This window comes from Oncorhynchus mykiss, chromosome 10 (assembly GCF_057628025.1).
Source record: "Oncorhynchus mykiss isolate SJ-2025 chromosome 10, ASM5762802v1, whole genome shotgun sequence".
Lineage (NCBI taxonomy): Eukaryota > Metazoa > Chordata > Actinopteri > Salmoniformes > Salmonidae > Oncorhynchus > Oncorhynchus mykiss.
In genome coordinates, this window is record NC_143031.1 from 41685463 (window position 1) to 41704909 (window position 19447).

At 41.2% G+C, this 19447-nt stretch overlaps 1 protein-coding gene across 5 annotated transcripts in view; it reads right to left on the minus strand.

Annotated features, from left to right (window-relative positions):
- The window catches only part of LOC110533890 (roundabout homolog 2), a 186188-nt gene extending 179164 nt beyond the window's left edge, over positions 1-7024 (minus strand). For all 5 annotated transcript variants that reach the window (XR_016483706.1, XM_090186658.1, XM_021618477.3 and 2 more), the window contains exon 1: positions 5923-7024. Coding sequence is in view for 4 of the 5 variants with exons in the window: in XM_090186658.1 (XP_090042784.1) it covers positions 5923-6055 (133 nt within the window). In the remaining variant the exon portion in view is untranslated. The remainder of the gene's footprint in view (positions 1-5922) is intronic.
- Between the last annotated feature and the right edge of the window lie 12423 nt (positions 7025-19447).

The following is a 19447-nucleotide window of genomic DNA, read 5'->3' on the forward strand; positions in this document are numbered from 1 at the left end:
ATGGAATACAAATGTCATGCTACGCAATGGAAATTATTATTCACTGACAGATATTTCCCATAATATATAATAACAACGATTTATCGTTGCATTACTCAAATTGAAAATCCTTCCCAGGTCTTAACTGCTTTTATGTCAGATCAAAATATCAGTGCTTTAGAGACTGCACAGAGAACAATATCAAAACACTTAACTATACATTACTCACAAATTTTGCATTATGTGCATACTTAGGACTCGAAATCGCTAACAAACACAAGTTTCATGCAAAAATCTCCTATTGACTTGGATGATTTATGCAAACCTCTTCATGATTCAGATCATCCTATTTCATATCTATGTTGTTACAGTCATCACCATGTAGTGATGTTGTTCCCACGTCCTAACTCTTCCTTTCTCACCTCGCCCCCCTCTCTCTTCCTGTCTCCCTCTCCCTCCATGTAGCCCCCCCCCCCCAGTAAGCCAGTCTCTGGGGGGGCAAGGGGAGCAGAAGGGGGATCTGCTGTTAGCCGAGGACAGGCTTCCACCGGTGTCCCTTACAGAAAAACCACATTCATTTCACTTCATCTTATGTCAAGTTAAGGCAAAATGTCATTTTTTATCTAAATCGAAATTGCATTTTCACATGTGAGGTGAAAATATGTTTTTCTCCTCACTTGTGAACAGGTGGTGTTAAGATGTGAACTCTACATTTAATACATACGAACATATGGTTTCACATGTGAACAGGGTTGGGGAGTAACGGATTACAAAAAAAACGCTAACTGTAATCTGTTATAGGAAAAATATTGAGCAAAAATATTGTAATGAGATTACTGATGCTTTTGAAAAAGTAAAGGATTACTTCAAAGATTACTTTTAAATTCAGAAAGGATGTTTACAAAAAAACCCATTTGACACTTCTCTATTTTCTCAATGACATTCAAATCAGCATTGAAAAAGTCTCGTTTAAGTTTGTTCCACCTGAGCGAGTCTGACCACAAGTCAGAGAACACTATGATGACACATCAGATGTGTTTGATGGATCGTAGGAAAAGAGCAGGAATAGGCTTTTGTAGGCTACTGTCCAAGGTATGTCTTCCAATGGGGTGACTGCTGTCAGCATTCAAAGATTATTCAACTTGAATAAACGCTTAAAGGTCTACGGTGATACGGATATCACTTATTATTGATATCTACATAGCGCGTTGATGTGAATCACAGTACTGCTCTCTCCTTTAGCTATTTGCGCCTTACGGATGGATTGTGGTTGTTGTGATGGCTGGTCATAAATCTGAATGTGTATTTGAACCCAATAAAGGTTGAATTCAAGAAGTTTAAGCTGCCTATCAATCATTGTTTTTGAAACCAGTGGACAACCAGTGAAAATGAGCTCTTGCAACAGCTGCATAGTGCTGTTCCCAGCCTGTGGAATAAAAGCAGGGCTTTTATTGCCGAATCTGATTTATGCTGATAAAAATAAATCCAGAGGCCTAATGGTCATATGCTCAAGCTCGCAAACTTGTGATAGACTTAAAGGGGTGATTGCTACATTAATATTTATATTTAAATTATATATATAATCCAAAAGTCCAAAATGGATGAAACAACCTCATGAACTAACTTCTATCTAAGTTATTTTCTTCAAGAATCAATGGTGCTGATTCATTAAATACTACCCACAAAACACCAGTCTTAACGTCAACAGTCAAAGGATGACTCCGGAATGCTGGCCTTCTAGGCAGAGTTGCAAAGAAAAAGCCATATCTCAGTCTGGCAAATAAAAAGAAAATATTAAGATGGGCAAAAGAACACAGACACTGGACAGAGGAACTCTGCCTAGAAGGCCAGCATCGAGGAGTCACCTCTTCACTGTTGACGTTGAGACTGGTGTTTTGCGGGTACTATTTAATGAAGCTGTCAGTTGAGGACTTGTGAGGCATCTGTTTCTCAAACTAGACACTCTAATGTACTTGTCCTCTTCCTCATTTGTGCACTGGGGCCTCCCACTCCTCTTTCTATTCTGGTAAGAGCAAGTTTGCTCTGTTCTGTGAAGGGAGTAGCACACAGCGTTGTACGAGTTCTTCAGTTTCTTGGCAATTTCTTGCATGGAATAGCCTTCATTTCTCAGAACAAGAATAGACTGACGAATTTCAGAAGAAAGTCTTTGTTTCTGGCCATTTTGAGCCTGTAATCAAACCCACAAATGCTGTTGCTCCAGATACTCAACTTGTCTAAAGAAGGCCAGTTTTATTGCTTCTTTAATCAGGACAACAGTTTTCAGCTGTGCTAACATAATTGCAAAATAGTTTTCTAATGATCAATAAGCCTTTTAAAATGATAAACTTGGATTAGCTAACACAACTTGCCATTGGAACACAGGAGTGATGGTTTCTGATAAATGGCCTCCAACTTTCCAACAGTCAATTACAACATTAGCAATGTCTACACTGTATTTCCGATCAATTTTATGTTATTTTAATGGACAAAAATGTGCTTATCTTTCAAAAACGAGTACATTTCTAAGTGACCGCAAAATGTTGAATGGTAGCTTATGTTTCCATTGATTCTTGAAGAATATACAGTGGTGCAAAAAGGTATTTAGTCAGCCACCAGTTGTGCAAGTTCTCCCACTAAAAAAGATGAGAGAGGCCTGTAATTTTCATCATAGGTACACTTCAACTATGACAGACAAAATGAGAAAAACAAATCCAGAAAATCGCATTGTAGGATTTTTAATGAATTTATTTGCAAATTATGGCTACATGCCTCTCTCATCTTTTTAAGTGGGAGAACTTGCACAATTGGTGGCTGACTAAGTACTTTCTTGCCCCACTGTAACTTAGAAATGCCTCATGAGGTTAGTTAAACTGTCACAATCCATGACAACCTAAAAATGAAAGCTTGTTTTACTCCTATGTTTGTAAACACTGTAAATATAAACACACACTGTATAGCTTCATAATGTGGTTATAACATTCATTTGCATATCGTGGATGGTCGGTCCTTGCATCCACAGCTCTGTCTATTAATCCGAGAGTGGTTACATGTCTCCAGGCCCATCCATCAGATTTTTACCAAACCAGAGGCGGGGCGACCGTTTTGTTATTGTTTCATCTGTGGATTTGCCCTTTAAACAGCTGCATATTATCAAGATCTCAAAGTGTCACCAACTACAAGGGTAACAATAGGCCTATAGCAAGTGCAGCATATGGCATTAATTTTTCACATGAAAATAGCACTTTTCAGTAGTGCTCATAGCATGCCATTCCATGAGGGCAGCTTTTATTCAACTCGAATCAATGAACCCAATCAGTCCTCCATGACAACAGAGTAGGGCTGGCTAATAAATCCTTAGTTTTGGGCTCATGCTCAGGTAAAATAATTTGGCTAATCTATACTTGCATATTTCCAAGTCCTATTCTTGAAGATCAAGAGGTATAACATTTATTGGAATGACTGGAATTCTGATACACTTTGGCTTTTAATGTGGCGGCAGGTAGCTTAGAGGTTAGAGCGTTGGACTTGTAACCTAAAGGTTGCAAGATCGAATCCCCAAGCTTACAAGGTAAAAATATGTTGTTCTGCCCCTGAGCAAGGCAGTTAACCCACTAGGCCGTCATTGAAAATAAGAATTTGTTCCTAACTGACTTGCCTAGTTAAATAAAGATATAATTTAATTGTAATATTCTATGTAGTAGAAAGGAATGGGTTAGAAGAAGCCTACATAACAAACCCATAAATAAAATGTAACGTTCAAATATGGCCAGCTATGTAAACATTGATTTATCCTGCAATAGATGCTGTTCATTTGGTAACATACATTTTTGTCTTCTAATGCCTCTTAAGGGGAAAGTAATCTAAAAGTAATGGAATGTAATCAGATTATGTTACTGAGTTTGGGTAATCCAAAAGTTACATTACCGATTACAATTTTGGACAGGTAACTAGTAATTATAACGGATTACATTTAGAAAGTAACCTACCCAACTCTTTTGTTTTCACATGTGGAAATGTTCAGCCCAACATGTGAAAACAGTGATAATGTGATTTCACATGTGCTTTGTTTTTGGAAGGGAATGAAATGGTATGGGTTTTTTAAAGAGTAAGTGGTATGCTGTTCAGCTAAAATAATGTACAAATCTTTAATCAATGACAATATGATTACATTTGACATGATCACTTAGTAGAGACTTTTCAATATGAGCCCACCTGGGATTTGACCTGATTTGTGATACGCTAATCTTTCTGCTGTAGCATGATAATATAATCGTTTTCTCGAGTGTATTTTTAACAAAGCTGAGATTTACTTTGAAGTCCAAAGTGTAAGAACACAGGTGCAATGAGTCATTGACTCACACATGGTGGCGTAGCAGGAAGATCATAATGCCGTGAACCAAGAGGTTGTGTGTTCAAATCCTAGGTGAATAATATATGTACTGTATAAATAAACAAACAACATGGATCTATGTCAAATATCTATGTTGAAAAAACAGTGTATGTTAATTACAAGCACTTGTATTTTTATCCCAACGACTCATTTTTGTTTGCAGGGCATCACCTGTCAAATCGCATCTGAAAAATATTCACATATGAACATTTGAAAGGTTTTGTGATCACGTGACAATCCACATGTGAAATATCCCCAAGTGTTCCAAAAACACATTGTTTCACATGTGAAGGTTCCCACCTCAGGAACACTTTGCTCAACAAGCCCGGGTTCTCCTGGCAGTTGGAGGGTATGTGTTTTCAGTGTATTTCCATGTGCTCACGGCAATCATAATTTTTATTTACCTGTGTGCTACACAGTAGTTTGCAGAAACGCTTTGTAAGTCACCCTGGATAACAATGTCATCTAAATACACATTAATCTCCTACCAGCAGAGGGATGAGTGCAGGGGTGAGGGGGGACATGAAGAAGAGAGGGAGGAAAAAGAGGAAACAGACAGAACATTTGGTTTAGGGGATCAGAGTGAGTTCCATCACTGGCCCTTTGAAGGCGGGCACTGCACTGTGCTGCCAGGCAAAGGAGGGAGGTGGGGGGGGGGGGGGGGGGGGGGGTAGCGCCAACAGGGAGATAAGAGAGGAGCATTAATCCATCAAACAGGATTAGGTAGTGAGGTGGATGAGAGGTGCTGGGTAGGATGGGTCACTGCCACCCCTGCTCAGCCATTGGGCACAGTGATAGGGAGGCAGTCCAAGCCATATCAGCAGCACCACACAGGGCGAAAGGGGTGGCCCTGGGGAAGGTGACACCAGACAAGGCAGAGACCCAGGGGTTAGCTGGGAGATGTGTGGCCTCTCATTAATGCATCTGTTCTGCATGGTCCCTATCATGACATGGCACAGTCACATGGGTGTTACCCATTAAGTTCTCTCTGCCAGGCCAGACCTCTGTACTCCAGCATCATGGGAGCTACGGCCACACACAGGGACTGAAAGAGATAGAGTCCACCCTACTCACCTCAGAGAATATCATGCAAAACCACTGCACTATGCAACATCTGCTATGGAATCAAAATGGCTCAAGTACAGACTTTGAAATCATTCAAGGACAAACTGGCAATAGCAATCCTTGAACTTGGTACAAAGCAGTGGTCCAAAACTATAATCAGAACCATGGACACCAGGGCTTTCCCACACACCCCTCCAAATGTTCTTACTAACCTCTTTAACACAGTTCAATAAACAGAAACTAGTGCCAGAGAGATAGGAAAGGAAACATAGACCATCGGCTCATATTCATGCCTTTGGTGTGATACAGAACAATTCTAATCAGAGGGAGATGGAAAAGGGATCCACTGCTCCCAATTGACTGACTTTATCACCATCACCACAAACTCACAGCAGATCAGCAATCCTCAAAACATCACAGCCTAGAACAGAAGCACGATCTCTTACGCACATGTCAACAGAGTCCGTCTGGACTTGTGTGTGACTTACCTCCCTTGTTCCTGTGTCTGCCTGGCGCCCTGCCCTGCAGGCTGACCTCTGGTCCTCCCAGGAGCAGGAAGAGAATCAGAGCCAGTTCACAAGCAGACACACATCCACATCCACACCTGGTCCTGGGTGACATCTCAGGGCTCAGTCTGGCACCTGGGTCTCCTCACACACACACTCTGGGTAGGTTCCACTGTGGGACACAACTGTCTCCACCCAGCAGTCTCCCCAATCACAGGGAGGGCAGCATGGGAGATGTGAGTGGGACGGTCCCACTCTGTCTGCTACACCCTCAGTCCCATCCACATCAGTTCCAGTTTCCAGGCGCCTCTGCAGACACATTCATGGTATCCCAAAGTTGATGTTCATAAAGGGTGTTTTCCTTTGTTCTTAGTTGACAGTTGGCTGTTTCTCTTGGGTCTGTCCACCATGCGATGGAGAGACTGTGTCTCCTTGCAGACAGAGTTGCTGTATCCACAATCACATCGTCAGAGAGCTGTAGAAGTGTTGTGCAGTCCCTTTTCCAGAGGATCCCCTTAGACAGCACTGCACAGGACAGCTTGAGGACAGAGCTGGCTGAGCAGCTTCACACAGCGTGGAGCTCTCCCTCACTTGCTCTGTTTCACACACATACTCTCTCTCTCTCTCTCTCTCTATTTTTCTCTGAAGGCTGAAACAGCTGCAGGTAAAGCTGGTGCTGATTATAGTGGTAGTGATGGTGCTGATGGAGACAGTGGTGTTGATGGTGTTCATGGTGGTGAAAGCCTGCTCTTTCACCACCATGTGTTTACTCAGAGGAGACGTCCATGCAGGAGAGGAAAGCACACCAGTCCAGAGGTATGAGCGCAGGGGATGGAGAGTGAGAGAATGAGAGAGCGTGTGTGAGTGTGAGAGAGGCACGAGTACAGTGTAACAGTAAAGCGAGCAGTGGAAAGAGAGTGAGGGAGATAAATGAAGCCAATGGTTGAGACGTGTGGAGGAATGTCAGGTTGGCGCGTAGAGAGAGGAGAGAGGAGAGAAGTAACGGAGACGGCTCTAATCCTCACACGCAGGCAGGCAGGCAGCTCTGGAAGCAGCAGTCGATAGAAAAACACTTTCCGAGGAGAAAGATGACAGCTTCACCACGCGGCTATGTCAGCTCAGCGTCATAGATCAGTGTGGAGAGAGTGAGAGAGAGAGAGCAGGGGATATGGAGAGAGGGAGCTGACTTCAGAGAGTCGGGGGGAAGTAGAGGGATATGGAGGCTAGGAAAAGAGAGGAGAGGTAAGGGGGTGGAGAGGCGTGATGTATGTTCCTAGGTATCTCTGGGGTGTGCAAGGTTTTTCCACCACAGTTACAGGAGTTGAGCGAGTGAAATGAATGTTTATCACAAGAAACCCAATCACCCTCTTACACTCTTTACATACAATTACTATCTTCCTCTGTCTTGCGCTCACACCACCCCTTATCCAAGCATGTCAATTAACAATATGGGATAGCAGATCTTCAGATCAATGTAGCTGCAATAAGAGACACCAGGCTGTCAGAGGTTTCAGTGTATTGTTCCTGGTTATTTGAACCCTGCATGTACTCTGAACAAAAATATAAACACAACAAATTCAAAGATTTTATTGAGTTACTGTTCATATAAGACAATCAGTTAATTAGGCCCTAATCTATCGATTTCATATCACTGGGAAAACAGATATGCATCTGTTGGTCATAGATACCCCCCCAAGAAAGTAGGGCCATGGATCAGAAATCCAGTCAGTATCCGGTTGGACGTACTGCCAAATTCTCTAAAACAACGTTGGTGGCGGCTTATGGTAGATAAATTAACATTTTATTCTTGGGAAACAGCTCTGGTGGACATTCCTGCAGAAGCATGCCAATTGCATGCTTCCGCAAAAGTTGAGACATCTGTGGCATTGTATTGTGTGACAAAACCACACAATTTAGTGGCCATATATTTCCCCCAGCACAAGGTGCACCTGTGTAATGATCATGCTGTTTAATCAGCTTCTTGATATGCCACACCTGTCAGGTGCATGGATTATCTTGGCAAAGGTATGTAAAACAGGTGTGTAAACAAATTTGTGCACCAAATTTGAGAGAAATAAGCTTTTTGTGCATATGTAATATTTCAGAGATCTTTTACTTCAGTTCATGAAACAATGGACCAACACTTTACATTTTGCTTTATGTTTTTGTTCAGTATTGATAAAAGGAGATGCAAGATTAATGAGGCATGGTTGTGTGCAAATGTGTGTGTGTGTGTGTGTGTGTGTGTGTATGTGTTAGTGATGCGCAGATCAGCTGTTTTTTCACCTGCCTGCAATTGCTAATAACTCATGTTACCACCTGACTGTAAGAGATGAAGTGAAAATCACTGTACAGGCTGGCACTGTACAGTCAGAGATGCCGGTATTATTTTTTGACATGTTTTCTTCTTATGTTCCCGCATTTTGGGAGGCTATTTGTTATTAAACTTGTCTATAATTTTCTACTGTCATTACTTGTTACCCTAGAAGAGTAAATAAACCGTTGCTCACCAGAAAATGGCATACATCAATAGAATGCTTCAATCTAGTTGACATCAGTACAGTTTTCTTTTTCACCTCTGCTTCTCTTGTGCAGCAAAGACGTTTAGGGACCGGGGAACCAACGCAATAACATAAAACAAAACATAGGAAAGATTTTCCATGCAAAATGTCCAAATGAAGTCAGTTTGACAAATTGTAAGGTATTTAAAAAATGTGAAAACAAGCCAACATGTTTCTGATATGATATCAGTTTGGCTTGGATGCAAATGTTATGTGGTTGAAATACTACCAACTTTTATGAAGCTGATAAAGATAGCCCCTGTATTGTGTGTGTGCAATGCACAGTCATTGATGTCTCCTAGGTAATTGAAATGCTTCATGGAACCTCATGAGGTGTGTCAATCAATGGCCACTTGAGTCATCATAAGCAACAGGGCATCGCTGCAATCGTTTTCTCTTATGTGGGAAGGTCTCATGATTATGATCCGTACTGCTTTCCACAGAGGGAGTTTTCCAACACACATGGTTACACTATTTACTGTTTGTCCAACATAATACTGACACACTCATAAGTAAGCAAACTAGCTCACACAAACAACATGTTTGTGCAAGAACCAAGTTAAAGAGGATATCTGCAGGTCAAAAAACAAACAGAGCAGGCATGCCACCACTTTTTTTGATTAACAATAAATCAATGAGTATCTATCATTAATTTCAAAGTCAAAGTTATCTAGCAACCGCAGATATTTATTTTCTGAAACTTTAAGTTGAAGTCGGAAGTTTACATACAAGTTTACATACACTTCGGTTGGAGTCATTAAAAGTAATCGTTTTTCAACCACTCCACAAATGTCTTTATAACAAACTATAGTTTTGGCAAGTCGGTTAGGACAGCTACTTTGTGCATGACACAAGTCATTTTTTCCAACAATTGTTGACAGACAGATTTCACTTATAATTCACTGTATCACAATTCCAGTGGGTCAGAGGTTTACATACACTAAGTTGACTGTGCCTTTAAACAGCTTGGAAAATTCCAGAAAATGATGTCATAGCTTTAGGAGCTTCTGATTGGAGGCGCACCTGTGGATGTATTTCAAGGTCTACCTCCAAACTCAGTGCCTCTTTGCTTGAAATCATGGGAAAATCAAAAGAAACCAGTCAAGCCCTCAGAAAAAAAGATTGTAGACCACCACAAGTCTGGTTCTTCCTTGGGAGCAATTTCCAAATGCCTGAAGGTACCACGTTCATCTGTACAAACAATAGTACGCAAGTATAAACACGATGGGACCATGCAGCCGTCATACTGCTCAGGAAGAAGACGCGTTCAGTCTGCTAGAGATGAACGTACTTTGGTGGAAAAAGATGCTGGAGGTAACAGGTATAAAATTATCTATATCCACAGTAAAACGAGTCCTATATCGACATACCCTGAAAGGCCACTCAGCAAGGAAGAAACCACTGCTCCAAAACCGCCATAAAAAAGGCCAGACTATGGCTTGCAACTGCACATGAGAATAAATATCGTAGTTTTTGGAGAAATGTCCTCTGGTCTGATGAAACAAAAATATAACCGCTTGGCCATAATGACCATCGTTGTGTTTGGAGGAAAAGGGGGAGGCTTGCAAGCCGAATAACACCATCCCAACCATGAAGCACGGGGGTGGCAGCATCATGTTGTGGGGGTGCTTAGCTGCAGGAGGGACTGGTGCACTTCACAAAATAGATGGATCATGAGGAAGGAAAATTATGTGGGTATATTGAAGCAACATCTCAAGACATCAGGAAGTTAAAGCTTGCTCACAAATGGCTATTTGAAATGAACAATGACCCCAAGCATACTTCCAAAGTTGTGGCAAAATGGCTTAAGGACAACAAAGTCAAGTTATTGGAGTGGCCATCACATAGTCCTGACCTCAACCCTATAGAAAATTTGTGGGCAGAACTGAAAAAGCGTGTGCGATCAAGGAGGCCTACAAACCTGACTCAGTTACACCAGCTCTGTCAGGAGGAATGGGCCAAAATTCACCCAATTTATTGTGGGAAGCTTGTGGAAGGCTACCCGAAACGTTTGACCCAAGTTAAACAATTTAAAGGCAATGCTACCAAATACTAATTGAGTGTATGTAAACTTCTCACCACTGGGAATGTGATGAAAGAAATAAAAGCTGAAATACATCATTCTCTCTACTATTATTCTGACATTTCATATTCTTAAAATAAAGTGGTGATTCTAACTGACCTAAGACAGGGAATTTTTTATTTGATTAAATGTAAGGAATTGTGTAAAACTGAGTTTAAATGTATTTAGTTGAGGTGATGACTCATCCTGAAATAATTTCCGCTACTCTATTGATTACTACATACATTCAGTCAATCTGCCATCCTAGAAGTTGTGTGACGTCAAAGAAATGAGGGTAGTTGTACAAAAGAAGTTAATCAGCGATTGGATAGTCTCAAACAAATCTAACCAATCAGAGTATCAAAGTTGATAACATCATCATGTAGGCCGGTGTGGCAATATTGATGGTTTCTTTTGAACGGATGGCTTCTACTGCTGTGGCTAAATGGAGTACAGCTCCATTTAGTTGTAGTGTAGAGGACAACTGTAGCATTTTAGCTTTTCCTAACCTTATCCCAATTGTCCTAATCTGCGATGTTAATTCTCCTAACCTGCTGTTTTAGTTCTCCTAACCTGTTACAGTCCATAGCTGTACTCTGTCTAGCCACAACTTTAGAAGCCATCAGTTCCAAGACACTATTGCCACACCGGCTCTGGCCCAACCAATCGGTTACATTATTTAGCAGACACTCTTATACAGCGTTAGGGTTCAGCATTTCTGGTTAAGTGCCTTGCTCAAGGGCACATTGGCAGATTATTTACATAGTCGGCTCAGGGATTCAAACCAGCAACCTTCCGGTTGCTGGCCAAACACTCTTAACCACTAGGCTACCTGCCGTTTCTGGGACCAATCAGAACAGTCAGAATGTGTTCTCATCCCGGAAGTCGTCAGGGAGGGAGGTAAATCCAGACTCATCATGGAGAAGAAACATTGGCCCTGATGTTTGGCCAGAGTGATGTGGATGGGTAGCCAGGCAACATATACAGTGCATAGGTTGGAAAAGTATTTCATACAGATATGCAGTGAGATCTCTGCTTGAGACAGTGTTGTGACTGTGAGCAGGTTGACAGTTGAAGTAAAACAAGGCATCAGTTACAGCAGGGAGGCAGCCAGTGAGACAGTCAGTGAGGGGGAGAGGTTGTCACAGCAGTAGAAGAACATCCACAGGCCTGCTTCTGCACGGTGACAGCAAATTACAGACAGTCAGGGTTTGGGCACATGTGACAAGAGAGATTCACCCCTCACTGGAAGAGGGGAAGAGGAGAGGGGAAGCTCAGGAACTTGGGGGTAGGTAGCAGGGGTTGGAACCGGTTCAGGGCACATAAACGAAAACCGGAAAATAACAACATTTTTTGAGGAACATAATCAGAATCTGGAACGAAAGTGATCTGTACTGTTCTGTAACAGAAATGTTATTTTTAAAACATTGGAATCGGTTGATAATGTTATGGGCATTTTTTTCAGTTGCACAAAAAAACACAACAAAGCACTTATGCAAAACCCTCCCTCTGTCACTCAGAAATGTATTCCTGTGTCTGCATGCCAACTGGAAAAACTTTGCCAGTGTGTGAGCGTGTAGGCTATCTGCCCCCCCCTGAAATATATGTTAGTGTAGCCTACTGACGTCATTACAAGCGGGATTCAGAATACTAGTTAAGGATACTAATAGTTATCACATTTCACATTGGATTTATTAAATACAAAAGGTGAGGCGTGTTTTTAATTCTGGTGCCGCTCTGCACACACAAGCCTGTTAGCTAGCTAGCGAGCGAATGTTAGCTCTGCTCCAACGTTAAGCCAACTCTTGGAAGTTCGAAGACATTCCTTCAAGTTCTATCAAGTTCCTTCACAGAAGTCGCTCCTCTGTAGGTATAATTCTGTGAGCATAATTCAGATAATGCACGTCATAACAAGATGCCCTGTGCTTCAAGCCTCCTCCACAACCCTCTCTCTCTCTCTCCTCCCACCTACAACATTTCAGTCGCATCTCACACGCTACACTTGTCTGTCCATCACATATGTAAACGACTATAGATTGTCCAAACCATAGCAAGCGGCTCTGTCCGCTGATTGGTGAAGTAATTTAATGTCAAACTAAATGTTTAAAAAAAATAAGATTGGTGAGCATATAGATCCTCAGAATGACCAAAAAAGGATTTTATCTTTTGATATTTGAGACAAAGTGTGCTAATTGTACCCCTGATTTTGATGATTATGTAATGCACATTATATCCTTTTCTTAGATGTCACTCTGCAAATGTTTCAACAATAATTGAGCAGAACGTGTGCCATTACAACTGTACCGGTCACAGGGCTGACCAGTGCATATGCAGCAAAATGAGGTCCAGGCAGGTTCAGCTTTTCAATCTGGGCTCCAGTCCTCAGAGACACAGTGACATTTCACCTCTAACATGGGACTGACTGCCCTTCATACGGAGTCTATTGATGCCAAGCGGGGGAGGGAAATGTAATATCTGATGATTCCCTTTTCCACTGAACAATGAAAAAGGAAAAGGTACTCATAAAACACCAAGGGGTATCATAGTTTAATCAACTATTGTTTATTATTGTGGATCTTGGTAAGCGACATATAGCCTATTTTCGTATTAGAACTAGATCATAGCATAATAACCAAACACATTTACCCTGTTTTTTCTCTCTCAGTGAGACACGCAGACTGTATTCTTCAAAATCTCTCATCCTCATTGATTATTCACAAACATAATTACATCTTCACTTCCCCAGGAATACCTATATAGCATTTTATACAATGGGTGGCAAGGAGTGGGAAATTCAGTGCCTTCAGAAAGTATTCACACCCCTTTACTTTTTCCACATGGGTTAAATGTAGATTTTGTGTCACTGATCTGTGCACAAAGCGGAATATTGTTGGTAGAGTCAATAAGTATTCAACCTTTTTGTTATGGCAAGCCTAAAGGTTAGGAGTAAAAATGTGCTTAACAAATTGCACAATAAGTTGCATGGGCTCCTTCCGTTGTTCAATAAAAGTGTTTTTTTGAATGCCTACCCCTTCTCTGTAGCCCACACATACCCATAAACCTAACGGTCAAACATGGAAATAGTTTTTCCACCATCCATTTGATTCGTTGTGGATTTTAGAAACACGTTTTTTGTAGGCTTACCCTGGCGTGACGCTTTTGATAACAATGTAAATCTCTCTCGGACAAGGTGACTCCCATCAATAGATTAGGCTTGATTTACTCTCAGATTCAAAAAACCTAATTAGAGTCAAAATAGACATCATGCAAGACTACAAATCCCTGCAAGTCCCTGCACATCATCTCTAGCTGACACATTTGCTTTGACACCGACCTACCTTGATCCAAAACAAAATATATATTCAACATTTAAATGTAGTTACATATTTTATTTAACTAACACTTGTCTTATTTATACATTTGGTCTTGTGTCTTGTACAGAATACTATCCTAGTAGCAGTTCGATATTTATAAATGTGCCACGAATACTAGCCGCTTTTTTCGCAAATAAGCCACAGTGTATACGTATCTAGCTATCTAACCAGGTGATATTAGCTACGTACCCTTATTATACCAGATCCTCTTCTCCTTCAACCGGGGGAGGTCTTTTTTTAATCCCTTATCATTTCTGACAACTTCATGAACAAGGTGACATCTATTTCAATGAATGGGTATTATAGCGATACAGATCTACTTGTTAACATGTTCTGTTGCAGATTCAAAGCCAGATTAAGTCATTGCCGAATGTATCCAAAATAATGAATAAATAAGCATATTTATTTGGCAAAAATGCACCTAGTCAACTGCAACAATTACATTGTTTTAAAGAAATCAAAATAGTAAACAATGCATACATATGCTTTTTATACATACTGTAACATACACTACCGGTCAAAAGTTTTAGAACACCTTCTCCTTCAAAGGTTTTTCTTTATTTTGACTGTTTTCTACATTGTGAAGACATCACAACTAGGAAATAACACATTTGGAATAATTTAGTCACAAGTGTTAAACAAATCTAAATATATTTTATATTTGAGATTTTTCAAATAGCCACCCTTTGCCTTGACGACAGCATTGCACACTCTTGGCATTCTCTCAACCAGCTTCATGAAGTAGTCACCTGGAATGCATTTAAATTAACCATTACTTGGACACAAATAATAAGAAGAGACTTGCTAGGGCCAGGAAACACGAGCAATGGACATTAGACCAAATTTGTCCAAACTGGAGATTTTTGGGTCCAACCGGCGTGTCTTTGTGAGATGCAGTGTGGGTGAACGCATGTATATTTCCCACCGTAAAGCAAGGAGGAGGTGTTATGGTGTGGGGGTTCTTTGCTGGTGACACTGTCTGGAATTTATTTAGATTTCAAGGCACACTTAACCAACATGGTTGGTTTGGGCTTAGTGGGAATATAATTTGTTTTTCAACAGGACATTGACCCAACACACCTCCAAGCTGTGTAAGCGCTATTTTACCAAGAAGGAGAGTGACGGAGTGCTGCATCAGATACACCTGGCCTCCACAATCACCTGACCTCAACCAAATTGAGATGGTTTGGGATGAGTCGGACTGCAGAGTGGAGGAAAAGCAGCCAACAAGTGCTCAGCATATGTGGGAACTCCTTCAAGACTGCATTCCAGGTGAAGCTAGTTGAGAGAATGCCAAGAGTGTGCAAAGCTGTCATCAAATATTATTTATTTATTTAGATTTGTTTAACTCTTTTTTTTTTGGTTAATGCATGATTCCATATGTGTTATTTCGTAGTTTTGATGTCTTCACAATGTAGAAAATAGTAAAAATAAAGAAAAACCCTTGAATGAGTAAAACCTGTGACCGGCAGTGTTTATAAGCATTTACATTTAAGTAAACATTAAATGATTTATGAATTAATGACACAAATGTGGTACATCAAAGAGCACCATGTGAATTATTATTACTATCTTAGCGCACACATTATTCTGCTTTTCCATTTTTGGTATTAGACCAACACAAAATGTAAAACATAGTTTGTGATTTTGGTGTGTGAGTTAGAATTTGAAAAACGGAATGCTTAAGTTAGGTTTTATGTAAAATACTAGGTAAACTCCAGCAGAATGAGAAACACACTTACCAGACCCAAAACAAGGTAGGCGTGCCTAAGCTATAGCAACACCCTTCTTGTCAATTTAAGGTCCATGTTGCTGCTGTCAATTGTGAGCAGCACATTTACCACTGCATTCAGTCTGAACCCCAGAATAAGCAGGAGGAGGACAGCATGACACAGGTGAAAAAAAGTAGAAAAAAAACAGTACACCACAACCCCTTTAAACATGTTACTGAGTCTAGATGTTATCCAATCAGGAGAAGAAGAAGTGAAGGAAGCAGCACAGGGAAAATGGGTGTAGGTAGGGTGGATATATAGAGATAAGATGGAGAGTTTCAATGTGTCTGAAGTTGAGGGACCATTGGGGAATACAATGCATAGTGTGGAATGAGGCATAGCTAGAGAGATGGTTGGTCATGGAATAAACAGTCAATTGTGTGCTTCTGCACCCCTTTTAGGTCGTTGTCACTAATATCCGGCCCATGTCCAGTCATACTCAGGGCCTCAGCTTGTGTCCCGATGACGTCATTCCGTCTCAGGTGCAGCATTCAAATCATGGTCATCGTGTGTCTGGGAATCACAACATTAAAGAAGACAAGTGATCACAGCCTTTCCACAAATTGAGATATCGACAATACAACTTGTGCATTGAGCACAGCATTTTGTTGACAACATGGGGGTTTACAGGATAATAGCAGACAATATTGCCACTCCTATTTTTTCATCTTCAATTTAAGCCTACTAGAGAGTGTGTGCCCTCAGGCCTGGAGGGAAGCTAAAGTAATTCCGCTACCCAAGAATAGTAAAGACCCCTTTACTGGCTCAAGTAGCTGACCAATCAGCCTGTTATCAACCCTTAGTTAACTTCTGTAAAAATGTGTTTGACCAGATACAATGCTATTTCTCAGTAAACAAACTGACAACAGATTTTCAGCATGCTTATAGGGAAGGACACTCAACAAGCACAGCACTTACACAAATGACTGATGATTGGCTGAGAGAAATGTATGATACCATTTTTGTGGGGACTGTTAGACTTCAGTGCAGCTTTTGACATTATTGATCATAGTCTGCTGCTAGAAAAACGTATGTTTTTTGGCTTTACACCCCCTGCTATAATGTGGATAAAGAGTTACTTGTCTAACAGAACACAGAGGGTGATCTTTAATGGAAGCCTCTCAAAGATAATATGTTTAGGCCGCTTGCTTTTTTCAATTTTTACTAACGACATGCCACTAACTTTGAGTAAAGAGCTGCAGTTAGTTTCAGAGTGGGTGGCAAGGAATAAGTTAGGCTTAAATATTTCTAAAACTTAAAGCATTGAATTTGGAACAAAACACTCACTAAACCCTAAACCTCAACTAGATTTTGTAATAAATAATGCGGAAAATTAGCAAATTGAGATGACTAAACTGCTTGGAGTAACCCTAGATTGTAAACTGTCATGGTTAAAACATATTAACATATTGATGCAGTAGTAGCTAAGATGGGGAGAAGTCTTTCTATAATAAAGCGATGCTCTGCCTTCTTAACAACACTATCAACAAGGCAGGTCCTACAGGCCCTAGTTTAACAATACTATCAACAAGGCAGGTCCTACAGGCCCTAATTTAACAATACTATCAACAAGGCAGGTCCTACAGGCCCTAGTTTAACAATACTATCAACAAGGCAGGTCCTACAGGCCCTAGTGTAACAACACTATCAACAAGGAAGGTCCTACAGGCCCTAGTTTAACAATACTATCAATAAGGCAGGTCCTACAGGCCCTAGTTTCTGCCTTCTTAACAACACTATCAACAAGGAAGGTCCTACAGGCCCTAGTTTAACAATACTATCAACAAGGAAGGTCCTACAGGCCCTAGTATAACAACGCTATCAACAAGGAAGGTCCTACAGGCCCTAGTTTAACAACACTATCAACAAGGCAGGTCCTACAGGCCCTAGTTTCTGCCTTCTTAACAACACTATCAACAAGGCAGGTCCTACAGGCCCTAGTTTCTACCTTCTTAACAACACCATCAACAAGGCAGGTCCTACAGGCCCTAGTTTCTACCTTCTTAACAACACCATCAACAAGGCAGGTCCTACAGGCCCTAGTTTCTACCTTCTTAACAACACTATCAACAAGGCTGGTCCTACAGGCCCTAGTTTCTGCCTTCTTAACAACACTATCAACAAGGCAGGTCCTACAGGCCCTAGTTTCTACCTTCTTAACAACGCCATCAACAAGGCAGGTCCTAAAGGCCCTAGTTTCTACCTTCTTAACAACACCATCAACAAGGCAGGTCCTACAGGCCCTAGTTTCTACCTTCTTAACAACACTATCAACAAGGCAGGTCCTACAGGCTCTAGTTTCTACCTTCTTAACAACACCATCAACAAGGCAGGTCCTACAGGCCCTAGTTTCTACCTTCTTAACAACACCATCAACAAGGCAGGCCCTACAGGCCCTAGTTTCTACCTTCTTAACAACACCATCAACAAGGCAGGTCCTACAGGCCTTAGTTTCTACCTTCTTAACAACACCATCAACAAGGCAGGTCCTACAGGCCCTAGTTTCTACCTTCTTAACAACACCATCAACAAGGCAGGTCCTACAGGCCCTATTTTCAAATTTCTTAACAACACTATCAACAAGGCAGGTCCTACAGGCCCTAGTTTTGTCGCACCTTAACTACTGTTCAGTCATGTGGTCAGGTGCCACAAAAAAGGACTTAGGAAGATTGCAATTGGCTCAGAACAAGGCAGCACGGCTGGCCCTTGGATGTACACAGAGAGTTAGTATTAATAATATGCATGAGAATATCTCCTGGCTGAAAGTGGAGGAGAGATTGACTTCATCACTACTGGTATTTGTGACATGTTGAATGCACCGAGCTGTCTGTCTAACTACTGGCACACAGCTCAGACACCCATGCATACCCCACAAGACATGCCACAAGAGGTCTCTTCACAGTCCCCAAGTCCAGAACAGACTATGGGAGGCACACAGTACAACATAGAGCCATGACTACACTCTATTCCACGTCAAGTAACTCATGCCAGCAGTAAAATTACATTTAAGGAACAGATTTAAAAAAAACTGTACATGGAACAGTGGGGACTGTGAAGCAACACAAACATTGGCACAGACACATGCAAACACACACACACACACACACACACACACACACACATGGATTTAGTAGTGTAGAGTGGTGGAGTAGGGGCCTGAGGGCACACAGTGCGTTGTGAAATCTGTGAATCTATTGTAATGTTTTTAAAATTGTACAAGCCGCCTTCATTTTGCTGGACCCCAGGAAGAGAAGCTGCTAATGGGGTCTCCATAATAATTACAAATGCAAAATACTAAATACAAATGTCTACTGTGTGTGAATGATGGAAAAATCTTACCCCAGCTTTAGGTCCATTTCAGTGTGTGTGGTCACATAGACCTGCACATCAACCAGTACTGGGACCATTGGAGACTTGTGATGCTTGCTCTCAAAGTGCTGCTTGAATGTCTTCGGTTCTGCATCAGTAAAGGTCAAGTACAAAATGGATGAAGTTAGCAATCTGTGGCTTAGAATGAATTCAAAGTTGACAAAAATTATAAACTAAGCAAAACGATGCAACAAACTACTCTACATATGAACAACAGTAACACGCAGGCCAGTACAATAGCCTACACATGGAGAGGAACCTAAAGGCACATACTGTACCAACCAATACTACTCACCCGACTTCTTAGTAGCCCCGCCATGGCTTCAGTCAACAACTTCAACTTCAACTTGAGAGTTGTGCATGTGTTAT